The following is a 23,592-nucleotide window of genomic DNA, read 5'->3' on the forward strand; positions in this document are numbered from 1 at the left end:
TTAATTTTAGCTATGATGGCTGATACAGTGATACCTCGGGTTACAGACACTTCAGGTTGTGTGTTTTCGGGTTGCGCACCGTGCCAAACCCGGAAGTACCAGAACGGGTTACTTCTGGGTTTCAGTGCTCCCGCATGCACAGAAACGCTAAATCGCACTTTGTGCATGTGCAGAAGTGCTGAATCGCGACCCGCGTGTGCACAGACGCGGCACTGTGAATTGCGAACGTTCCTCCCGCACGGATCACATTCGCAACCTGAGCGTCCACTATATTTGAATAATTTTAGTACAAGTACCTTCTATTTAAGAATTTGGAAGTCCTTGCTTAGCCAAAGCAAAAAAAAAAAAAAAAAAAACAACCCAGGATTTTTTATACCAGATTGCAGACAGTCCCAAAGTTCTTCAGAGCAGCTTGCAAGGTGGTATAGGGGCTATAGCCAGAAGGGATCACGTGAAGAGCCTTATGATGTGTATGATTCCTCTGTATGGTCCCTTGGATCCAGGCTACAGTCTTTTGTCGGAGAAACCAGGCAATCAGTAGAATAAGAAGGTTGTATACAAATTATACATATTTGTATAAAATTCTGATAGCAAGGCCTTTGAGACTTCTGTGACTACTTTGGAGTAGTTAGATATTGTTTGTGGGTGGAGGAAAAGATGGATGATTGAAACAGGGAAAGGACTCAGCTGTAACTGCCTCTTACTCCTCAATATCCTTAATCAATCAGGACTCGAAGAACTTTACAGCTGTCTTAACTGACAGAATGGACAACATTATCACCCAGTACATCCACTCTGATCAAATGGAATTCATCCCATGATGACACCTGGTGGACAAAGTGTTACATGGGCTAGATGTTGCATACAAGGCAAGACACATTTTGAACATCTTATCCCCCAACACTGAGAAAGCTTTTGATTGTATCGAATGGCTATGCCTCAAGTATTTCCTTCTCGAGATGAATTCCAGTCCTAATTCCTCCAGGGACATTCAGGCATTATCAACATCCTTAGGGGCTGTGTCTGTAGACATCCTGGACTTCTATCATACTCATCTCAAAAGAGAACTAAATCTGGCTGTCTGCTGCGTCTGTTGCTATATATCCTGACAATGGAATCCTTAGCCTGTGCTCTGTGGATGAACAAAATGATCCAAGTGTAACTAAACACAGCATAAAGCAGTGATTATCTCTGATAACATATTAGCAGCTCAAATTACATCTCGTAACCAGTGTGAGCTTGACACATTTGAAAAAGCATCTGGATAAAAAGCCAACTGTCAGAAGTCTGATATGATAAATATAAACTTGACCTATAAAATTATTTTGTGCAGCTCACTAAGCCATGGCATCACCTTGGGATCTTTCCGTCATCCTTCTGTCTACCTATTATACATTCAACTACCAACCACTTTCTAATCAGCTTTACAAATGCATGCAAAAATGGTATTCTGACTTCTTATGGCTCATTTGTGTGAATGAATGTCTAGAATCCTCCCTCCCTCCCCAAACAATTGCACTTTATCTGTCACCACCAAGTCTTAAGCATAAGCCACGACTGAAGCAATTTCACATTTAATAGACCTATGGTTAAAAAAGTTTGACAGTTCCAGCCCTGGACTTTATATTTTGCTGCAGCTCTCCTATATGGATGCATCATCAGTGGACACAAATACAACAACATGCTACCAGAAACTATACATAGGATGCCTTGATTTGGAATGATCACAGGGATCAGCCTTGGTTCATACTTAGGCATCTCTTCCTTTAAGAATACTCTGTTCATTGGATCCGTTGAAGAGAGAATCACATTTTTGCCTGATCGTCTTTTTATGTATCATTCTGATTTAATCAGTTCAAACAGCCTTATGGACTTCTCTTCCTGGAAAACAACAAAGATACATTGGATGAAAGACTTAACATGTTGAAGAAAACTCCAAGGAACATTAAAAGAAAGTTGATTCACCATAGCTTTCTGTACAGTGGTGCAGTTAAATCATTTTGGACCCTAGACTTAATTATCTTATGGGGGTGGGATCATTTTAAATATGCATGACTTCACTTGCTCCATTTGCGAGTCTTCCTGTTCCTTCTGCTGAGTGGGGCCCTAATAGCACCACTATTCCAATATGCCACTCTGCAAATATGCTACTTTCTCAGACAACTATAATTCAAGCAGAATGCTGTAACCTCGCTAGCATCATAGAATCCTATTTAAATGTCATAATTCTCTCCTCCTTAGCTCTTACCATCTACCTGTTCCTTCTGACCCTTCTTCTGAAGGAGATGCTTTTGTAGTTGGAGGTTTGTAAAGGATCTGCCCAGAACTTTAGATTGGCAAGGCACCTGTGCCTCATTTTTGTAGCATGAATATAAAGAAAACTCAGTTTAAAGATCTTAACAGAAAGTGCATAACTGCAGCAAAGTTCCACTTAATCCATTTGAGCTATAGTCAGTTCGTCTAGTACGGCTGTGTGCAAACTAGGACCTTTAAACACTTTTTGTGGTTGCTCAACTCTTCTACTAATTAATTGCAGAATTCTTTCAGGAGTTTATCCATTCTCAAGCAAATTATGACCTTGTAACTATACTTCTTAACAACACAATTGTGGTTTTCTCTGCAACAGCTGAAACAACAGAACTATCTGAGAAGTGATGATTATGTGTAAACTTTGTCAATAGATGCTGCAGGCTAGAGATAGAGTCTAGAAAAAGAAGATTGTTGTGATCTGGTTCTTATGGTATAAGTGCCAGATGGCCATCTTACTGTTACCAAATGCAAAAACATTTATATCCCTCTCCTCTCTAATGTTTTGGCTGCTTGCACCTCATTTTTCAGTTTGCCAACTTAGCTTGACAAACATCCTCTTTTCTTAGAGTTCATTGATTGTCTGTGAATTTGACAGTCATTTCCACACACACACCCCACATCCTTGTACTGTAAATGTGCTTTAGTTTCAAGTTGCTTCTGTGTTTTTCTCCTTTCTTGTGTTGTGTGTCTCTTGTATATTTATCTAAAAATTTTGAAAATTTTTACAAATAAAATTCATATTAGAAAAGCTCTGATAGACCAATAAAGCATGTGATAAGTGGGGCTGCTGTAGACTCAGACATCCTGATGTAGACACAATGCTGTTTCAGACAGTTACTGAAGACTTGCCACAAATACATTTGCTTAATGCATGATGACATGACAGTTACTTTTCTTGAGAACTCTGATCCTTATCCAGTAGATGGGGCTATAGTCATTCCGCTTTTTGCCCCCCTTTTAAAACCATCACCAACAGCTGTGTCATCTGGTTCAGGGGTCAGGTAGCAAAGGGGTGCACAGGCAGAGGGGGAGTGATGTTTCACAAATGCCACATAAAAGTTGCCAGTAATACCCTGCAAATAAACTTTATAGCAACATATGCACTCTATGAGGGGACGCGGGTAGCGCTGTGGGTAAAACCTCAGCACCTAGGGCTTGCCAATCGCATGGTCGGCGGTTCGAATCCCCGCGGCGGGGTGAGCTCCCGTCTTTCAATCCCAGCTCCTGCCCACCTAGCAGTTCGAAAGCACCCCTAAGTGCAAGTAGATAAATAGGTACCGCTTTATAGTGGGAAGGTAAACGGCGTTTCCGTGTGCTGGCCTGCCAGAGCAGCTTCGTCACGCTGGCCACGTGACCCGGAAGTGTCTCCGGACAGCGCTGGCCCCCGGCCTCTTAGAGTACGGGCAGGGGTACCTTTACCTTTACCTTATGCACTCTATGGGAGAAGCATCACATCTAATTGTGCTCACACCCAGCGTTCAAAGCACTCCTCCTAAGAACCTTGGGAATGGTAGTTTGTTAAGGCTGCTGGGAACTGTAGCCCTTGGAACTACTGTTCCCAATATCTTTCTCTCTTTTTTGCAGGGGTGATGGTGGGGATGTGCTTCAAATTTATGGTGTGTCAAGTACAGAATGTTGTACTTCTTTGAGTGCACATTAAATGCAATATTCCTACAACAAAAGCACTACTCTGGAGTCAAATCTGTGGACCGCATGCAAAATATATAGCAGGTTTGGCTAATTCCCAGCCCTGTGGCCTGATCTACATTCTCCATTTTTTTCTGAACCCATCAATTTGGACAGTGTCAAAAAATGGGGGGGGGGTATATAAAGTAGACACATAGCATGGAGAAGTTTAAAGCTCTTGGCCTAGCCCAGCAGGCTGAAGATAGAAATGGCCCCTTCCCCAGTCATTGGCTCAATCATTTGATGAACAGGGAGGGAGTGAAAAAGAAGTTAGTTAAAGAAAAATGCTATTCTGTACTCCCCCTCCCAATCAGTTCTGCATTCCTAATTAAGTCTTTCTGGAAACTTTTGTTAACTAGTCACATTTGAATAAATGCACATACAATTCAATTGAAGATCGTCATTTTTTAAAAGGAGTTGCTGTGCACTCATTCAGAGCAATGATCCTCATACTACACGTACACTGGATTATATTATGAATATCATAAATTCTCTCAGATCCTAAAACTGGGGACGCCAGGATTGAAGCTTAGACTTGGGCATCAAATATATGCTCTGCATCTCATTTTTGTGTTCTAGTTTGTTTTTAGTTTATAGTGCTGAATTATGATATTTCACCTCAGGACTGGGAGAATAGAGAGGAAATTAAGATGAGATATTAATACACTGTAAAGTTATAATTGTGTGGGACACGATCATCATAATCATCTTCATTGTTTCCTGCACATTAGCCTCTGAAAATCCCACACAGACCTCCTCTCCTTTTTGGGTCTTTAATGTTGGGATTCTTATCTCTAACTCCAGGTTCCAGAAATCCACAAATTGGTAAAACAAGAGGTGATATTCATTACATTCCAACCATTAGGCTTCCCCCCCCCCATGGCATAACTGTGGGTGTCTAGATTTCTGCATTGATTGATTGTCATGGTAATTTATGATCTAAGCTTAAGCTCCCTGCACTGCTAAATATGACTGACTGCTACATCAGCGTAAGGTGACAACATTTTCTACTTATTGATGTCAACAAAAGCAGCCTGCTGGTACTGACATAGGAATTCCACTGAATACCATTGACTCTGTGCCCTATTGTAGTCAGAACCATATACTGGGGAGGGAACTAGTGTCCAAACTCCATCTTTAATCCAGATGCCCTCTCTCAATCTGTGTCCAAGAGATTACCCCTGCAGAATCAATGTTTCTAGGTTACCGTATCCAACTCCACAACTTTATGCCTAGTAACGAACTTTTATATTCCTGGTTTTGTGTTTGTACTGGCAGCTGGCCTGAACTTTGCAAAAGCCATGCCAGCTAAATGTCCAAGGCACCGGCATTAAGCTGGTGCTGCCCAAAAGTTACTGTGCAGGCGCACAGGCGCCCAATTTAAGTGTTTAGGATCTGATCCTTTGGACCCTGATCATCTTGGGGATTCTGGAGGACTGGATTTGCTGAGCTTAAGCCATTCTGGTGGTAATCAGTACATTGTATAGGAAAGGGTGGTGGCTTGGTGGTAGAGCATGCTGAGGGTTCACAGTTTAATCCTCATCAGCTCCAGGTGAAGCTGGGACATTTAACACCCAGCCATCTTTCCTACCCATCTCACCCAGTGAAGAGTTTGGTAGAACTTGAAAGCTTGCTTACTATTTTATGCCATTTTGACTGGCCTAATACAGATATTGCCATGCTGTGGATTTTGCAGTATTTCACAGTGTGTTTTAGATTAGCAAAGCTTATTTTTGTGACCTGAAAAGGAAGATAAATAATACATGATGCTGCTTGTTCGGCTGGCTGTTTCTGCTGCTTGCACCGTAAAGCCGGCTCCATTTTCTTGTGATGCATTTTTTAAAACAGAAAACAGAGGTGCTCCCCCACCCCAAACTGGAGGGACTTTTGGTCAGGGGCACTCTACTTAAGAGCCAAGCACAAAGAATATATGTGTAGGCTATTGGTGTACTCCGAGTTAAATTTGAGCCAACTGGATTTGAATTAGTGCATTTGTTTAACCTTGCAGCATAATGAGCTGCCAGGGGGATTGCTCCACTTAACAGCAGCCTTCGTTACTTTCCAGTCCTTTGCTCTCAGTAATTTCTCCACAATCGCAAAGAATCTGTGTAGGTTTAACAAATCCTAAGCCAAGACTTTATTGAAGGTAGGCATTTTCACCTCCAACTTTCTTTGTGGTTCATAATGTATGTTTGCATGGAGCCGTATAAAAATATGCTCTTAATTTTTAACTCTGATTTTGGGCACATTATCTTTTTGCTATTGTAAGTAGAGCTGCTGTTCCACCCCCCCTCGCCTTCTTCCTGTGCCTTTAATAGCAGCCTGACATGCAGAAAGCTTGAAGATTAAGCTTTCCCTGTCACTTATCTTCATGCTAGGAACAGCATTTGCCAGCTAAATGTCTGCATATGAGGCTGCTATTAAAGGTATGCAGTAAGGCCGATGGAAAAGGGGGCTGAAATTTGTGTGATATAAGTGATAATGGTTAAAAAACAACTTTTGACATTAAGAGCACCATTTCTGGACAGCTGCTGTTGCAATTAATGTTATAACGTGTCAGGAGCTGTACACAATTGAGATTGTGCTTTTTCAAAGTTTAAGGAAAACATGGGGATTGATTTTTATTTTTTTTTTTGGAAAATGAAGGGAATGGGCAAAAGCAAGCAGAGTGTGAAGATTTGTAATGGCACAAATGGACTTGTTTGTAACTTTATATATTAAAATGTTGGTACCGAAAGGCTTTCCAACAGCAGCAATCACACTGTGACAGTGTATCTGATGAATGTAGCATTTGTTGTGTTCAAGGAATGAAACATTAAAGCTTTTTAGAGAATTCTGATCCATTAATAATAAAAAAAGAAACACCACATATTATCCAGTACTGTAGAAATCACTAGGGGAGATGAGGTCCCCCACCCACCGCCCGCTAATGCCAAAAGGAATGATTATTTTAGGGAGAGAATTAATAGGATCTTAATGAGCCTTACTCCCAGCGCATTGTTCACTTCACACTTGACAGCAGCTTTGTGGATCACAGTGTAGAATGTGTCAGCTGCTTACCAGGAGCCTTAATACACACACACACACACACACACACACACTTTTTTTTTAAGTGAAAGATCATAATGTTTCCTCATTATTAAAATAACCACAGAATTAACTTTTGCCTCCAGGGAGAGACAGATGGCAGTTTGATGGCCTCATTTTTCCTTTCTTTCCTTTTTAGTAAGATTAATGTTTTATACTGACTGATGCAATCTATTATACTCTCTTCATACACTTCCTGTAACTGGAGCAGTAATAAGGGAAAATAGAAGCCCTCTTCTCTGTAAAACTTAATCTCTTTAAAGGTATTAGTTTCAAATACATCAGGTGATTTTTGCAAAGACCTGTGCTTTGTAGCTCTGAAGTCTGAAGTTACCAGGAGTCTTTCCATAGAGTCTTGGGGAATAAGATCAGACCAGTCTATGTGAATGGCTCAATCATGAGATAGCAATAAGCATGGGATCTCTGGATACTACTCCAAACTTTGCTGGCACCCTCAATCTTTGGCAACCAGAAGCTCTAGCCTTCTGACTCCAGAAATATGGAATCCAGACACTGTGTTTCAACAGTAAGAAAAGAGCAATCTGCATTGGGTTCAGAAGCACTCTTCTTTTCTGGTAGCTTGCAGGGAAAAACCAGGCCTTTCTATTAGAATGAAATGGGAAATTTGTGGAATAACCAGCCTCATATAACCAACATGCTTATGTCTAATTAAAGCATGAAGGGGTTAAGACCATAGAGCAAGCTGTCCTGCCAGGTTTAGCTCTATGAACTTTTATTGCCTTTGCAACTTTTCTGACTGATGTGAAGAAAAGCACATGAATCTGACCTTTGAAGAGTTTGTAAGTAAATCAGTTTTTAACTTGCCAAACTTGTCGTCCTTTCCTATGCCAGAGGAAGAAAGAATTTTTGTAACTCACTTGGAAGGGTATAAAGGACTGACAGCCTATATTTCCACGTTTTACTTTGCTGCATATTTTGTGACTTTAAAACTCTGCTGGGGATCTGTCTCCAAAGAGTACTTGCCCCAAACTTGGATCTTGGCACCCAAGAATTCATCTATCTATCTGTCTGTCTGACTGTCTATCTGTCTATATCACCAACAAAATTAAAGCTGAAGGCTCCAAGACTAATCTCTGAATCTGGGGTTTGATTACCATAGAGTTGATTACCATAGAGCATCATAGCATAGAGTCATATAATTGTAGAGTTGGGACTCTGAGAGTCATCTAGTCCAACCCTGTGCAACACAGGAATCCTGCCCACAGCAGTCCATGAGTGAACATGCAGTGTTTTGTGTGGAAATAGTAACACAGATCCGGAAGGTTGTGGAATAGGTAAAATGTAATTGTGAAAGACTTGTAGGACTGACTGCATAAGCTTCCACAAAATACAAAGAAAGTGATGGAATTAGGCACTGAATTAGGCACTTAATGTCCACGACAGTATGGATGAGCCTTTATGTCCACATCAAAAAAATTAGATCTGCATGCACATCAACCTACACATTGTCTTCTTTTTCAGCGGTCAGCGTCACTGAACATTGTGGGCTTTTCAAATGCTTTAGACATGGAGTTGTCTTCAGCAAGGGTATCCAAGTCAGTTGATTCACAGGCAAAAGAAATATCCACAGTAACATCCGGTCAGCCCCAAAGTATGCCATATACCTCTGACGTGCAGCCTGACGTTTTGCCCAGTTACAGCCTGGCTTTGGATAGAACTACAAATGACCTGAACTCTGATGCTCTTAGCCACTTAGCAACCGGTGGTGTGCCCCTGGGGAGCGCAGTATGCAAGGTAAGGACTGTTGATTCTGTGGGATAACCAGCCTCATATAAGCAATATGCTTAAGTCTAATGAATGCAAAAAGGGTTTGAGACCATAAAGTCCTGCCGGGCTTAGCTCACCTTGGGAGGGACTAAGTAATCATGCCTTTGTTCCCTTTCAATCTACCTGAGAAGCTCAGTGTAAAGAGATTTGAGCTGCTTGCTCCAGCAGACTGCATGGCTGACCTGGAGACCCCTATTTCCCTCACAGAACTGCAATTCCTAGTGTTCCCTGTGGAAAGAGATATTGTTAAACTTCTCTGGGTCTTATAGCACCCTTAACAAACTACAGCTGCCAGAACACTTCAGAGGAACCCATGACTGTCTAAAGTGGCAAGATAGTGTTTTAAATGTATGGTACAAACGTGGCTTATGCATATATATTGCATGCTTCCTGGGCTAAATCTCTGGCATGGATTCAGAGAACCGTGGGACTACTAGCTCCAAAGGAGCTACTAGCCTGAGGGGACTTGTGTTTATTTAACAACCTCTCTTCATGTCACATACAAACTCATGAAATTGCATGTGCCTCTTCTCAAAACCTTGTTTGCAATATGGCATGTGGATCGGTTGTTCAAAGGTTCTGTTGAACATGCCTAAAATAGCTTTTTGGATCCCAGCCTCTGTGTGGAAATAAGAGTGAGACAAAGCAACAATCTTCAACAATGTAATTATTTTCTTGAGATTGATGTAAGTTTGTATATTTCAATCTTTTCCCCCCTCACCCCCCCTTTTTTTTTGCAAGCTGGAGAACGAAGAATTCAGCTCCATGACTTACCCTCTTGGAAGTGATTCTGTTGCTTCTCAGTCCAAAGATATCAGTGAATTATCTCTTCCCATGCAAAATATTCTGGAAGAGCCTATTAATCTTTCTGTGAAGAAGACGCAGCCATGTGCCTCCCCTCCCATACTTATCAGCAATGCTTCCTGCATGCAGCCAGTTACTCCACAACCAAAACATATTGAAGGTATGAGGTTTTTCTTTTATCTTCCTTTGGCTTTTAAAATCCGTTCCACTGCATAGTGCGGTCATTTCAGGGTTTCCGTTGCTGCAATTAGCTTGTGTGGCACCTTCAACACTTCCACATTTATTACGGCACAAGCTTTCATAGACTACAGTCTGTTTAATCAGATGCATGAAATGTAATCCTAACTTGGCATTATGGCCTGTGTGTGGAAATACGTAGATGAGATCAGAGGGAAATGAAATGCAAAAAGACAATTTCATTCCTGTATGACCTCACTCCCATATGTGCCCACTCATATATTTATATGGTTACAAATTTAGGATTAAATCATGCTTCAACAAGGGCTTATGCAATAATAAATCTGTTAATGTTTAAGGCTCCTTCTGTTTTTTGTAGTAATTTTTTTGCTGCAACAGACATAACACAGCTCCTTCTGGAAGTAATTCATTCTGTTGCTAAACTGAATCACAAAACTGACTACAGTTTCCTTACCTGTTCTCTTTGGCATCCACAATACTTGCCCATGTTAACAGAGAGTGACCTTTTGACACCTTTTGAGAAATCTGGGGGTGGGGGGAGACATTGGCCCCTAAAGGAAACCATGAAATGGAGAAACACCAAGCTGCTCTCTGCCCTGCCAGCTTAAGGGAGGCAGAGCTTTGGATTTCACTGTTCATCTGTCTGGGATTCTCTCTCCTCCAGCTCTTTTTGATTCTTCAGTTAATATAGTACAAAATAGTGATGTGCACCAGATTCAGTGAATCCTGCGCTCCAGGGTAGGATGCCTTGTAGACATTTGGGGCTTGTCAGAAGTGAACTAGGATTTCTACAAGGCAGCATGAATCAAAGCTGAGATCCCTGAAGTACTTTGTGGTACCTTCGCACTCTGCCCAGCAACCCCAAATCCCTTTTGTGCCAGGCTGGTGGGCTTCTGGATTGGGTTGAGGTGTCTCTCTGGCAGACTCTGTTGGTCTCCCGCTAACCTGTGCTTCCAAAGTAACACCAGTATCACTCTGGTGCTGTGGTGTTCCTCCTTCTGCCTGCTAAATGAGGGGCAGAAGTGCTGCCAGTGGGAAACAGGACTTTCCATGGGACAGAGCATGCTGGAGACAGCCTGAGATCTTGCATTGACCCCTCTTTCATCATATGGTGGCTTGAGAGGGAGTTTGGATTGCCCCCATAGTCATTAAAAAAGTTGCTGGCAAGTGTCTGCTTAAAGCAAAATTAATAAGCTCCCCAACACCAGGATGGGATGATAGGAAAGAACAATCAACAGAGTGAGGACAGAGAAACAGCTCCTGTCATGACTGACAGGTCTAGCAGAGATAATGATTTTAGTGTTGTCCAATCCTGGTGCTTTGGGGAAGGGAACAGCTTTGCAGAACCAAAGCATATGGAATGGAAATGTGGGGATTAAGAGGGAAACCTCTCTTGTGTCTGGAATTTTCAAACCAGTTGCCAACATACCATTAGGAGTAATTCTTTTTTCACCTACTCCAAAGACATAATAGCTGCTCTTTCAGGTCAACCACTGCAGCTGTCCTTTAAAAAAACCCTGGCATAATTCATGCCCTCAGAAGAGGTGACCTTGCAGGCAAATTTAATCCAATTTTGGATAAAATTAATAAGTTATATATGGTTCTTCAAAAAGAAAAAAAAATCATTTAGAGGGGCAACTGTACATGTAGATTTGACTATAGTCAAAAGGGTGGGGTGGGGGAAGTCACAGCCATTTTATATTTCCCAGTAGGAAGGGAGAGGAGAGAAGGCCAAACCAGGCAGCCTTCAAATTGGGATCTTGGGGGCATAAGTGGGCTGTTTTACAAAATCCCAAATAGGGGTCTGAACAGAATGTTGTGTTTAGTGCATGCCAGTACAAAGTTCAAAGGAGGCCATGCATTCCAAATATAACTTCCCCTTAGGATAAGACCACCAAATATTTTATTCATTTTCTTTCTTGCAGATTGCCATAACTGCGAAGAGGAACATTTTGATATGGAAATTAAAAGTAATCAGAGCAACAGGTAACATGAAACACCCAAATTGAAAGTGTAGCATTAAGAAATTGAATCCTTTTCCCCCCTCTTAGAAAGGAACATAAATCACATTTGTTGTAATAGCTCAGTTAAATTAAGTAACAAAAAAAATAGTTTTCACCACAATCCTCAATGCACTTCAACAAATATATTAGTAATCTGTGAAATTAATGTGTCAATCTGTGAAGTAAGGTATCACTTTTAAAACAACATAATGACATTATTATTATTGTTGTCTGTGGAGCAATTGGTATAAAATGAACCCATTAATTTTCATGTCAATTCTGTGAGTTTTACTGGTGAGGAAACTTAGGTTGAAACAATTGTAGGTCTGACTTTCCAATGGTGAGGAAGTCTGTGGGGAATCTGTTGTGAATCACCCTGGGAGCTTTGGATGAAGAATGGTATACAAATTTAAATAACAACATAGGAAGACCCTTGTACACAGAAATGTGCCTACAACTCCCATTCATATGCAAAGATTTGTTGATCCTGCATTATGAAGTATGAAAGCCCATTCTTGAAATTTCAGGTGTATTAATAACATCATATTAGAACATTTTGATTAGCCATCTAAAAATACAAGGGAACCTGTGAAAACATATGGTATATTAACAGAGGTGGAATGGAGGGATGATTCTTACTAGCACTGATAAAGTCAATCCACTCTTTAACCTTGTTCTTAGAGCTTGTGCCAAAGAGGTAAAAGTCCCTTATGTGCGACTGGAACGACTGAAGATATGCAACTCAGAGTCTGGAGAACTTCCAGTATTTAAACTGCAACCACAGAAGAGTGAACATGATGGAACTTTCTTGCTGATAATTGAATGTGGTACTCAGTCTTCAAGCATGGCTATTAAGGTAAGCTCAGCTCAATTCAGCTGGTTTGGTTGCTGTTTGGCATTGCTTCTATTTTACCCTGACACATTCAAATTGACTGATGCCTTTGACCAGCAGATTTGGGCCAGACTATGAGTGACAAGTAAGATCTGTGATCATATCTCTTGATACCTTCATGTTTACTTATGAGCAGCTGTAGAGGCCCCTGAACTAGTTCAGAACTTCAGCACTGGGGATAGGGGTAAGCTTTCCTCCATGCCATTTCCCTGACCTAAATCCCCCATCTCAAGCTGCTCTTAGGGGAAAATATACAGAAACAATAACACTGTATGTAGGTCAAAAGCTGGAAGCGTCTTCCTTCTAGAAAGAAATAGACTGTACTGGCAGTGGCAAGTAGTGGGGGATGCTGCAGAGAAAAGAATAGGTGGTTCCCTGCACTATTCTTAACGAAAGCTGAAAGTACTAAGAGCGCTTGTGTGAATGGGAGACAATGGACTTCAAGTCTATTCCTGCCCTTGATGTTTATCAGAACAGCAGTACACAACAAGTGAAACCTTTCATTGATAATTGCTGGGTTGTATTCAATGCAGCACTAAGGTGAACGTTCCATCCGTGCCAGAATTTATCTGTGCACAACAGAACATTCTCCCTTTCTCCCCCTACATCCCCCCTAAATCTGTTCTGTTTTATTCCCCAACTCTCTAGAGTAGATTTGAGGAAGGCAAAGGGAGTGTGCAAGGGGACGGGGGGGGGGGGGAATCCCCTTGAGCTAGTGCTAAACATTGCACTACTAGAAAAAATTCATTGAGTACTGCCCAGGGTTGGCATCAGGTGACTTTGACTTTCTGTAGGATCTGCTGACACTTTTATTGTACACCCACTTCCAAATGTTTTCTCTGCATAGGAGTTCTGCCTTTAATGAAAAAAATAAACAGCATTTTTTTAAAAAAAAATAAAGTTTATCTGTTTTGCTCTGTTTAAATAATAAAAACTTTGAAACTGGTGCAAAGCATTTCTGTTTAAGTGTAATCAGAATCATCCTCTACTAAAACATTTCACATACAATATGCATAGAAAAACTGTTGTGCTAAATATCTCAACTGTTGTGCTAAATATCTCATTAACATTGGTATAAACTGATCATTGGGGAAAGATGTACTTAAGTTTTACAGTGTGTTACTTAATCCATGGAATATTGTGAATTGTAGTTTCATGAACATCTGCTGTTAAATATCTAAACCTGTCTAGTTGATATAGATCCTGGCATTTGTTTGGGTGGATTGGGTTCAGGGAGAGCCAGGAAAACTCAGCTGGTTTTTGGAGGTAGTGTAGACAAGCATTTGTTCACACAGTATAGCTTCAAACCCTTTTGGATACAAGGTGATGAGTGTAAAAATTCGGGTCTTTAGACTGAAGGCTGAATCCTCAGCACCAACATTGCTGCGGACTATGTTTCCTTCTGCTGGATTCAGTGGACCTTGTCTTTAACCGTAGGGGGACTTCATGCACATTTAGGTGCCAACAAAAACATTCCTGTACAACAAGCCTTGGGCTAATTAACATCCAATACCCTTTTAAATGTGTTATGGGAGGGGGATTATTGTTTTGGTTTTGTTCTTATTTTTATTAAGTATTTTGTAATTTTAACATTGTGATTTTAATGTTATGTTAAGTGATTTTATGCCCTGAGATCTGCAGATGAAGGGTGGTACAACAACAACAACAAAAGATTGATTAACAGATACATTACATTTCTCAGGAATATTGTTTGGGATTGTGGCTATCAACCAATTTAAGCCTTTTGAAACTGCTTAATCATTTGGATTTATACAATACTGATTGGTTGATTAAATGTCAATACATTTGCATATTACCAGGACTTCAATATAGGAGCCAAAATATTGAAGGAGGGGCTAGTTTTTTGTGTGTGTAAGAGGACATACAGTGTAATAAACAGAAGCTTCCACTGACCATGGAAATTGGAACCAGAGGAGGGAAAATGCTATTCAAACAAAAGGTGCCAGAGTTGAAACCACTTTTAAAATATGCAGATTACATTCCATTGGTATTGAGAAAGATTTAGATTGAAAAGACATTAGCAATACTGATTTCAACTGAGCACAATCTGTCTATTGTCTGCTATTCACAGTGCTAGAAGAAACGTTGTGGTGCTTTCAAGGTGAAAGGCATTTTTAAAAATTTACTTATATAATTTATATTCCCACCACTTATCAAAAGTTATCTAAATGTCTTCTAGGTTTGGCTTCAAACTGGAATGAGGGTACATTTTAACATTTCTTTTCCAATATATCTGGCACGGGAAGAAGGGGCTCTGCTATTCTGAAGGTCATGCTGCCATTCAAGCTACAAAATCTCAGTTTCACTAATTAGTTGGTTAATCTATTGATTAAACCAATTAAAGCTTCAGGCATATTTTTAAATGAATGTAACTGGGGACAATGCAAATATACTTGACATCTTGGTTAGAGCTCCCCACCCCCAAACCATATCATTTGAGGGAATTACTGCATTTAATGTGCTATGCGTTACAGAGAAACTGTGAGATAGGAATCCTCAATTGTGAATGCAGTAAGGCTGCTTTCCTTGAGGCGTTTATTCACTGCATTTAATCTTCTGTACTATTTCAAATGTTGCATGTGAAAATTGTAGGCTGCTTTAATTTAGATTTTACTTTTCATCCTAGGTCAATCAAGGAAATCCACTTGAAAGACATAATCTCAAGCCTGAGAACACGGAGGAAAGGAGAATCCCCACAAGTCAACTGACAGAGTCAGTGTTGCATCCTTCTGTAGATCACAGGCTCAGTAATAGTATGAAAAAATCTGTGCTTACCCAGGAAGACCACCCGATTGAGAACGAGGACTTCTGTGCTGTTTGTTTGAATGGAGGAGAGCTATTGTGCTGTGATTACTGCCCAAAGGTGTTCCATCTTTCATGCCATGTTCCTGCCTTGCTCAGCTTTCCTGTGTGAGTACATATAGCACATGAAATATCTGCTCCATTTGGTATATGTTTCAAGGTCCACTTATTTGAATCTAATCCACTTTGTGCCACCCACTCAGGTTTCATATATGGTTTCATATATGTATATGTGTGTGTGTGTATATATATATATATATATATATTTGCTTTCGTAGATTTTCACGGGTACAGGAATGCAGGTTTTGGTGTCTTCGGGTGTCTTCCCGTGTAAGAGTCGGGGTGTCTGGGCGACGTTTCGACGAGGTCTCACTCGTCATCTTCAGGCTGGTGCTTTCGGCTTCTTGTTACTGGAACAGAGCAGAATCTGGTGTTTGAGTTCCTATAAATACTGTTGAGGGGTGTGGTGTATAGCCTTCAACGTTCTGGGCAGAGAGGAAGTTCCTAGATTAGTGTGCCTTTTCTTCTTTTGTTCCTTAATTACTTGAGGGATATCTTGAGTGATTTCATGAGTGATATTCTGAATACCACTGGGTGGGTCATTAAGTGTAGATTAGTTGCTAAAGCTTTCGTGTCTTGACCTCTTGAGCTTGTGAAGAGTTTTTCTGAGAAGATGGCTGTGCTGCATTTAGTTGTGCTCTGGCTTGGCTTTGTGTATAGGGGCGAGCTGTGATTTTGTGCCTTGTGCCAGCCAGATCTGTGTAGGGATTGCTAATCCAAAAAGAAACACCCCCCAAAAACCAAGACACAGAAGAAAACAATGGCATGGCCCTCCTTCCTTATATCAAGGGCACTACAGACAAAATTAGCAAAATCCTCCATAAACACAATATCAAAACAGCCTTCTGCACCAACCAAAGAATAGCCAATATCCTCAGAAACCCAAAAGACAAAATCCAGCTGGAAAACCAAGGGGTCTATGAAATACCCTGCAAAGTCTGCCCAGCCACGTACATTGGACAAACAAACAGACGAATAAATGCACGTATCGCAGAACACAAGAATGCCGTCAAAAAAGAAGAAAAAACTTCCTCTCTTTTCCAACACATGAAAGAAACAGGACACGAAATTAATTTTGCAGATTCCAAATTGCTCTTTAACATGGAACATCACCACAAGAGAATAATCATGGAAGCCATCGAGATAGAGAAACACCCTCACAACATGAACAAGCGTGACGACACGTCCCGCCTGCCAGACATCTGGAAATTAGCCCTCCCCACAAAAACCGACACCAGAACCAGAGGCACACAGAACGCCGTCACCAATCAACCACACCAGACCCAAACCCAGACCCTCTCCACAGACATATTACAGACTCCATCCAGTAGCCAAACTATAGTGGCACCTCCGGATGCTGCACCCCCCTGCAATCCCTACACAGATCTGGCTGGCACAAGGCACAAAATCACAGCTCGCCCCTATACACGAAGCCAAGCCAGAGCACAACTAAATGCAGCACAGCCATCTTCTCAGAAAAACTCTTCACAAGCTCAAGAGGTCAAGACACGAAAGCTTTAGCAACTAATCTACACTTAATGACCCACCCAGTGGTATTCAGAATATCACTCATGAAATCACTCAAGATATCCCTCAAGTAATTAAGGAACAAAAGAAGAAAAGGCACACTAATCTAGGAACTTCCTCTCTGCCCAGAACGTTGAAGGCTATACACCACACCCCTCAACAGTATTTATAGGAACTCAAACACCAGATTCTGCTCTGTTCCAGTAACAAGAAGCCGAAAGCACCAGCCTGAAGATGACGAGTGAGACCTCGTCGAAACGTCGCCCAGACACCCCGACTCTTACACGGGAAGACACCCGAAGACACCAAAACCTGCATATATATATATATATATATATATATATATATATATATATATATGTACCTCGAGTTACAAATGCTTCAGGTTACAAACTCCGCTATCCTAGAAGAGTTATCTTGAGTTTAGAACTTTGCCCCAGGATGAGAACGGAAATCGTGTGCCGGCGGCGCAGTGGCAGCAAGAGGCCCCATTAGCGAAAGCATGCCTCTAGTTAAGAATAGCTTCAGGTTAAGAACGGACCTCCGGAATGAATTAAGTTCGTAACTAGGGGTACCACTGTATTTGAAAAGTGTCCTGCTGCCAGTTAGTGCTCACAGGATGATCAACAGGATATCTTGGGACTTGGGTGCAGACATTTGGTGGCTACTGGTATGTAAGTGACATTAGGCAGCCAGGAGGTGCATCTTCCATCTCAGAGAGGCCTGTGTTCAGTGATCTTCAAATGGTGAAGATGGGAAGAACAAGAAACAGCTCAAGGTCTCTCTAATCTTACAAAGTTGATAACCTGGCAATGCTTTGCTAAAACATAAAGACTCCTCAGCCTTTGAGCTTGGAGAGGAAGGGCAGGATATAAACACCAGTTTTAAAGGAACTGCACTGTCAGCTAGTACTTTTCCAGCCCAAATTCAAGGTGTTTAGTGATGACATTTAAAGCCCTAAATGCCTTGTGACTTGGATGTTTGAGGGTGAGCCTTTTCCTATATTTACCTAGGCATAAAGATCTGCTGGAGAGGTTTTTTCCTATGTGTCCCACCTGTGGGAGATGTATGCTACGTGGAGGTGAAAGAGAGAGCATTCTCCACTATAGTTTCCTGGTTGTGTCATGCCTTCCCCTTAGGAGCTGTGTTGGCACCATCATTAGCTTTGTCTGGTGCCAAGTTAAGTCCTGTCTATAAACTCAACCATTTGGCGAAATTAGCTACTGTTTTATTTGAGCTGTTTATGTTGATTATTGGATTTTGGGGGGGTGTATTAATTTTTAGAAGGTTTTATTGTTTATGTTGTATTGTCATTTTATTGACTGTAATCCACCCTGAAATAATCTGATATAGCATGGATGGGGGGGGGGGGAGTGCAATCGTCATACCAGGTCAGAACATTGTTCCATCTAGCTCAGCACGATCTATACTAACTAACAGTAACTCTTTAGGTTTTCAATCAGGACTATTTCCCAGGACTGAACCTGCATACAAAGAATTTTTTTTACCACAGAGCTACAATTCTTCCCATGCTATATGCTACATGCATAGGGACACACATAATATCCATATATTGGCATCTTTTTCCTTTACAGTAATTTGTTTTGGGGGATTTTGAAGAAACCAGAGAACTTGATTCATGTTAGGTATGGAACGCATAAGAAACTAACACAGTGGGAAGTCATGCGTTGTAATTCTTGTCTGTGATGAAAACCATGTCATATATTGAAGATAGCAAGGTAGAGGAGCAGTAGAAGAGACTTCCTGTGTTTGTTCATGTCTCTCCCCCCCCCCATTACTGCAGTCTAGTTGTTGTTAAAAAGAACTTCATCACAGCTTCTTTTCTCAACTCCTGCTGTTTGTTTGTTGCATCCATGCCTATACTCAATTAAACACATTGATTGTTAAAGAAAATACACAATCCATCAAAATGGGCTTCTTCTGTCTGAGGTGACCAGGAAGGGAGCATTGTTCTCCAACATGGTGTTAAGGCTTCCTCTTAGGCATCTGCCATTGGCATATTAATTCAAGGACCAGTGATCTACAGCAACAATCTGATGTTGTATTTTCTTTCTGTGCTCCAGAGGCGAATGGGTGTGCACGCTTTGTCGCAATGTAGAGAAGCCAGAGGTTGCGTATGACTGTGAAAACACACGTTTTAGCTACAGCAACACACTAATGCCAGCGAGAGTACTTTATGGCCTTGACGACTATGATCAGAAGGTAAGTCCAGTATCAACAAAAGCATATAAACATGTTTGAGTAATGTTTGAGCCCTCCTTCTTTTCCAAACATGTACATTGTCTCTTCAATATGTGCAAATGTCCCAAGGAAAACGATACAGAATAAAAATTTGAAGTAAAATACAGTAGACTCCATCTACACTGAACATAAGTCAGGACCAAATTACACACCTCAGTTTTGGGGGCTGGGAGGGTGGAGAGGATAGAAGGGGAAGCATATAGTTTATATCAAAAATTTGAGGTTTTCTACAATTCAGCGGTATACAAAATTTATTTAAGAGATTTAAAAAAATTAATATAATTGCTATAATGTTGGACTTTAGCAATGCAAATGAAACAGAAACTTGTGCTTTTTGAAATGGTAATATATGCTTAGTGAAAATTAGCCAAGGGTTTCTCCAACTTTTGCAAGTAGAGAAACCTGATTTAGAATTGGGTGTGAGTGGAATACTGAGAAATGAATTATCTGGCCAAAATATCAACTATTAATGCAGGTATTCATATAGTTCTTTTATAACCAAAGTTAATTTTAAAACTTACATTTTACAGAAGTGTGAGAAACTGATACTTTCACTGCTCTGCAACAACCTGAGTCTTCCATTCCATGAACCAGTCAGTCCTCTGGTAAGTGTTACCAGAATTTAATTTCACATCATTTTCCTATGCTTTTCAGTATGAAGGAAGCTTTGCTTGGTTAAAAAAAATGATCTTAGGAACCCTCCAGATGACCTGTTTATTGAGCATTCTTCCTGATTTGCTTTTGGGGTATTTATATAGTTATTCATTCATCTCACACTTGTCAATGCATTTCCCCATCACTTTCCTAACTGCAAACGTCCAATTCTTCTTCTTCTTCTAAAGTAAATGTGTTGCACTAGGGTGACAGAGCCCTTTAATCAATTTTAAATGTGCTGACATTAAGTTACAGTATGTGCTTGAATCTCTTGCTAAACAGTGACAGTCTGGGGGCACCCTCAGCTCAGATGGTGGGCTACAACTACTTTCTACTTCACAGTACAGTGGTGCCTTGCAAGATGAAAAAAATCCGTTCCGCGAGTCTCTTCGTCTTGCGGTTTCTTCGTCTTGCGAAGCAAGCCCATTAGTGGCTTAGCGGATTAGCGCTATTAGCGGCTTAGCGGATCAGCTGATTAGCGGCTTAGCGGATCAGCTGTTAAGCGGCTTAGCGGCTTGGGGAAAAGGGGGGGGGGAGGAAAAAACCCCCGCAGGAACATTTTCGTCTTGCGAAGCAAGCCCATAGGAAATTCGTTTTGCAAAGCATCTCCAAAACGGAAAACCCTTTCATCTAGCGGGTTTTCTGTCTTGCGAGGCATTCGTATTGCGGGGCACCACTGTATTCTTTCTCAGAATTGTTCCACTTCTCTAGTTTTGTCACTATAATCATAAGTAGAGTGCTATTATATCTCTCTGTCTCTTCCCACCCATTCTGCCGCCGCCCACCCTAAGAAAGAGAAGCTGAGCTCCTTTAATGTTATCTCATCAGAAGCCTGATGTTTGTCAGTTAAGGAACACTGTGCTTGGCTTGACTCACCGCATCATCTCACCAAATGGTAGCATGAGAAAACCCCTCACCAAAGTGTCCTGAGCAAGCTTTTCAGTCATGGGATAAGATGAGGGGCCAGTAACTAGTTAAAGAACAGGAATCAGGGAGCAGAAACAAATTGACAATTCTCACAGTGGAAGGAGGTAATCATTGGGGTCCCTGGAGGATCTGTATTGGGACCAGTGCTTTTAAATTTACTTATAAATAATCTAGAACAGTGAAGAGTTCTTAAAAAAAAAAAAATCCAAACCAGAACTGGCATCAAAATGGAAAATACATTTCATTGTAAGTACCGGTAAGTGTAATTTTTTGCCCACTGTGCATCATTGTAGGTGTGGGTGTGTGCGTGCAAGCGCTAATAGTGTCTGAGCTAACAAAGCTTGAGCAGGAAGGGAATCATAAGGATGTGTTGAATAGTTCATTGAAAATGTTGACCCAGTAAATGCTGTGAAAAAGCCATATTCCATGTTGGAAAGGAATCTAAAATAAAACAATTCACAATTATTTACTACACGTTAAAGAGAAAATCCATGAACACATTAAATACATCCACTTAGCAACAACCATCAGGGACTGCTGAGTCAGAGAGTTGTCTCAGTAATTTAACCGCCACTTCTCCAGAAAAAAAATCGGTTAGATTTTAAATGAAGACATTTCCCCTGCCTAAGCAGCCTCTGATGGTTGTGGGTAAGCAGATGTGTTTACTGTGTTTGTGAATTTTCTTATTTAATGTACAGTAAATTGTTGTGCACTTTATTGTTATGGTTATGTTAAAGTTATTTTGTATAATTATGTATTGCATTGTGTTGTGATGTTAGGGATTTATAAATAAAAATGTATAAAAAACAAAACTGTGAATCTAAAACATATTCAAGGTAGAAAAAACACTTGCCTACTTCACAGGAATGCTTTTAGCTGTAAAGAATGATTGTGATATTTATTTACAGGCTCGACATTATTATCAGATCATCAAAAGGCCCATGGATTTGTCCACCATCCGGAAAAAGCTCCAGAAAAAGAACAAGCTGCATTACTCCACCGCTGATGAGCTGGTAGCAGATGTGCGCCTTATGTTCTGGAATTGTGCAACATTCAACTATGTAAGTTCTTGCAATTCGGAATTCACTGCATCACCTGGGCAAATAATCTGGGCAGTGGCTATTCCTCTCCATCTCTGAATATTTTTATTTGGGCCTTGATTCTTTAACCTAACTTTGAATAATCCCAACACAGGATTGTCAATTGGATTTACATAGTGTGAAAAAATAGCAACCTGGAGAAAAGATAGCAAGTAGCCACTAATCAAAGGCAATTTCTCAGTATCCTGGACAAAAGATGCAAATACTACAAATACTGGCAGTAATTCTGGAGTGAGAGACCACAATAGGTGGTGCTGGAGAATCTATTATTCTCTATTACGTTACATTCTCATTATCTTCATTTACAGGATCCTCTGCTTTGAAGGATTTTTTTTTTAAAAAATAGCAAGTTATTTAAAAGGAATGGTCAGGAACCTGATTTATCCTCCTTGCCCATGATTATTGTCACTCACTGACTAAATTGGCTTATCCTTGCTTTTGTGTTGCCTTTGTCTGTTGCTCCTGAACAATGGCGATAACATACCAGGAAAACCTGCCTTCTATGCTGGGGCTTTGGAATATTATTTGGCTTGTCCTTAGATATTTGCTATCTACAAAACTAATTCTGTAGGGTTCAGCACCTTGATCTTTTAGAGAAATTTACTCACCATTAATAGGTAATCTAAAAAACCTGATTTTCCTCCCAATGTCTGATTTCCATTTATTTCCTAATACCACCAAGAAGCCAGCCTTCCCATGCTCACCCTTGGCTTATTTAACATTTTGGAAAGATTCTTATTCAATATATAGTATTATTTATTTTCATATACCATTGCCTTGACCTTTCTTCTCACTCTGTGCCGGACAATTCTCCTGGGTGGTTGTTTTCTATTTAACTGTAAATTGTATCAGTTCTTTAACTGATGAGTATAATAATAAATCAAGAGTTTCATAGATCTAGATCTAGTTAGATCTAGATCTAACAGAGAGAGCATGCCTTACTAAGTGAACCACATGCTGCCGTAACAAATTATGATGCCTTCTCTTGCAGCCTGATTCAGAGGTAGCTGAGGCTGGACGATGCCTGGAAATATTCTTTGAAAGCAAGTTAAAAGACATTTACCCAGAAAAGCAGTTCTGCTCGGTGCAGCAAGATGACTCTGATTCAGAGGAACATGAAAATAGCCAAGTGGCTCCCAAGGGATTCCAGTGGCCCTCATACAGACAAGAGTGTATCCAGCCCAAAAGAAGGCGACGGCACGCTGTAAGAATACAAAAGCAATACAGAACATAACAAAACTTGATTGTTTAGTGGCCCCAAAGCTAATTCTTTCCACAGCTTTTAATATAAAGCTTTGACAATATGCTTAGGGATGTATTAGTAAACTTCAGTCAGACCGGGGCGATTCTTTCTTCATGTTCAGTTGTGTAAACAGGTTAGTGCTTGAAGGTCTTGCAAGCTACCTAATTATTTTGTCAAGTAAAATGCAGTGTGAAACAATACTTGAAAAGACTAGCTTCTCTAACAATC

General features: G+C 40.6%; 1 protein-coding gene and 1 long non-coding RNA gene across 4 annotated transcripts in view; one reads left to right on the plus strand and one right to left on the minus strand.

The window, feature by feature from the left end:
* TRIM66 (tripartite motif containing 66) overlaps positions 1 to 23,592 on the plus strand; it is a 62,974-nt gene that overhangs the window by 39,029 nt on the left and 353 nt on the right. For all 3 annotated transcript variants that reach the window (XM_082215925.1, XM_082215926.1, XM_082215927.1), the window contains 9 exons: positions 8,566 to 8,838; positions 9,613 to 9,835; positions 11,799 to 11,859; positions 12,558 to 12,732; positions 15,416 to 15,699; positions 19,263 to 19,401; positions 19,971 to 20,045; positions 21,930 to 22,082; positions 23,113 to 23,325. In XM_082215925.1, the coding sequence (XP_082072051.1) occupies positions 8,566 to 8,838; positions 9,613 to 9,835; positions 11,799 to 11,859; positions 12,558 to 12,732; positions 15,416 to 15,699; positions 19,263 to 19,401; positions 19,971 to 20,045; positions 21,930 to 22,082; positions 23,113 to 23,325 (1,596 nt within the window). The remainder of the gene's footprint in view (positions 1 to 8,565; positions 8,839 to 9,612; positions 9,836 to 11,798; positions 11,860 to 12,557; positions 12,733 to 15,415; positions 15,700 to 19,262; positions 19,402 to 19,970; positions 20,046 to 21,929; positions 22,083 to 23,112; positions 23,326 to 23,592) is intronic.
* LOC309528495 lies at positions 12,739 to 23,322 on the minus strand. The gene is made up of 3 exons (XR_014217765.1): positions 23,185 to 23,322; positions 15,565 to 15,695; positions 12,739 to 13,624 (listed from the first exon to the last, which is right to left on the minus strand). It is a non-coding gene; the product is annotated as an uncharacterized lncRNA (long non-coding RNA).

Source organism: Podarcis vaucheri (assembly GCF_965113315.1).
Source record: "Podarcis vaucheri genome assembly, chromosome: 1".
In the NCBI taxonomy this organism is placed as follows: domain Eukaryota; kingdom Metazoa; phylum Chordata; class Lepidosauria; order Squamata; family Lacertidae; genus Podarcis; species Podarcis vaucheri.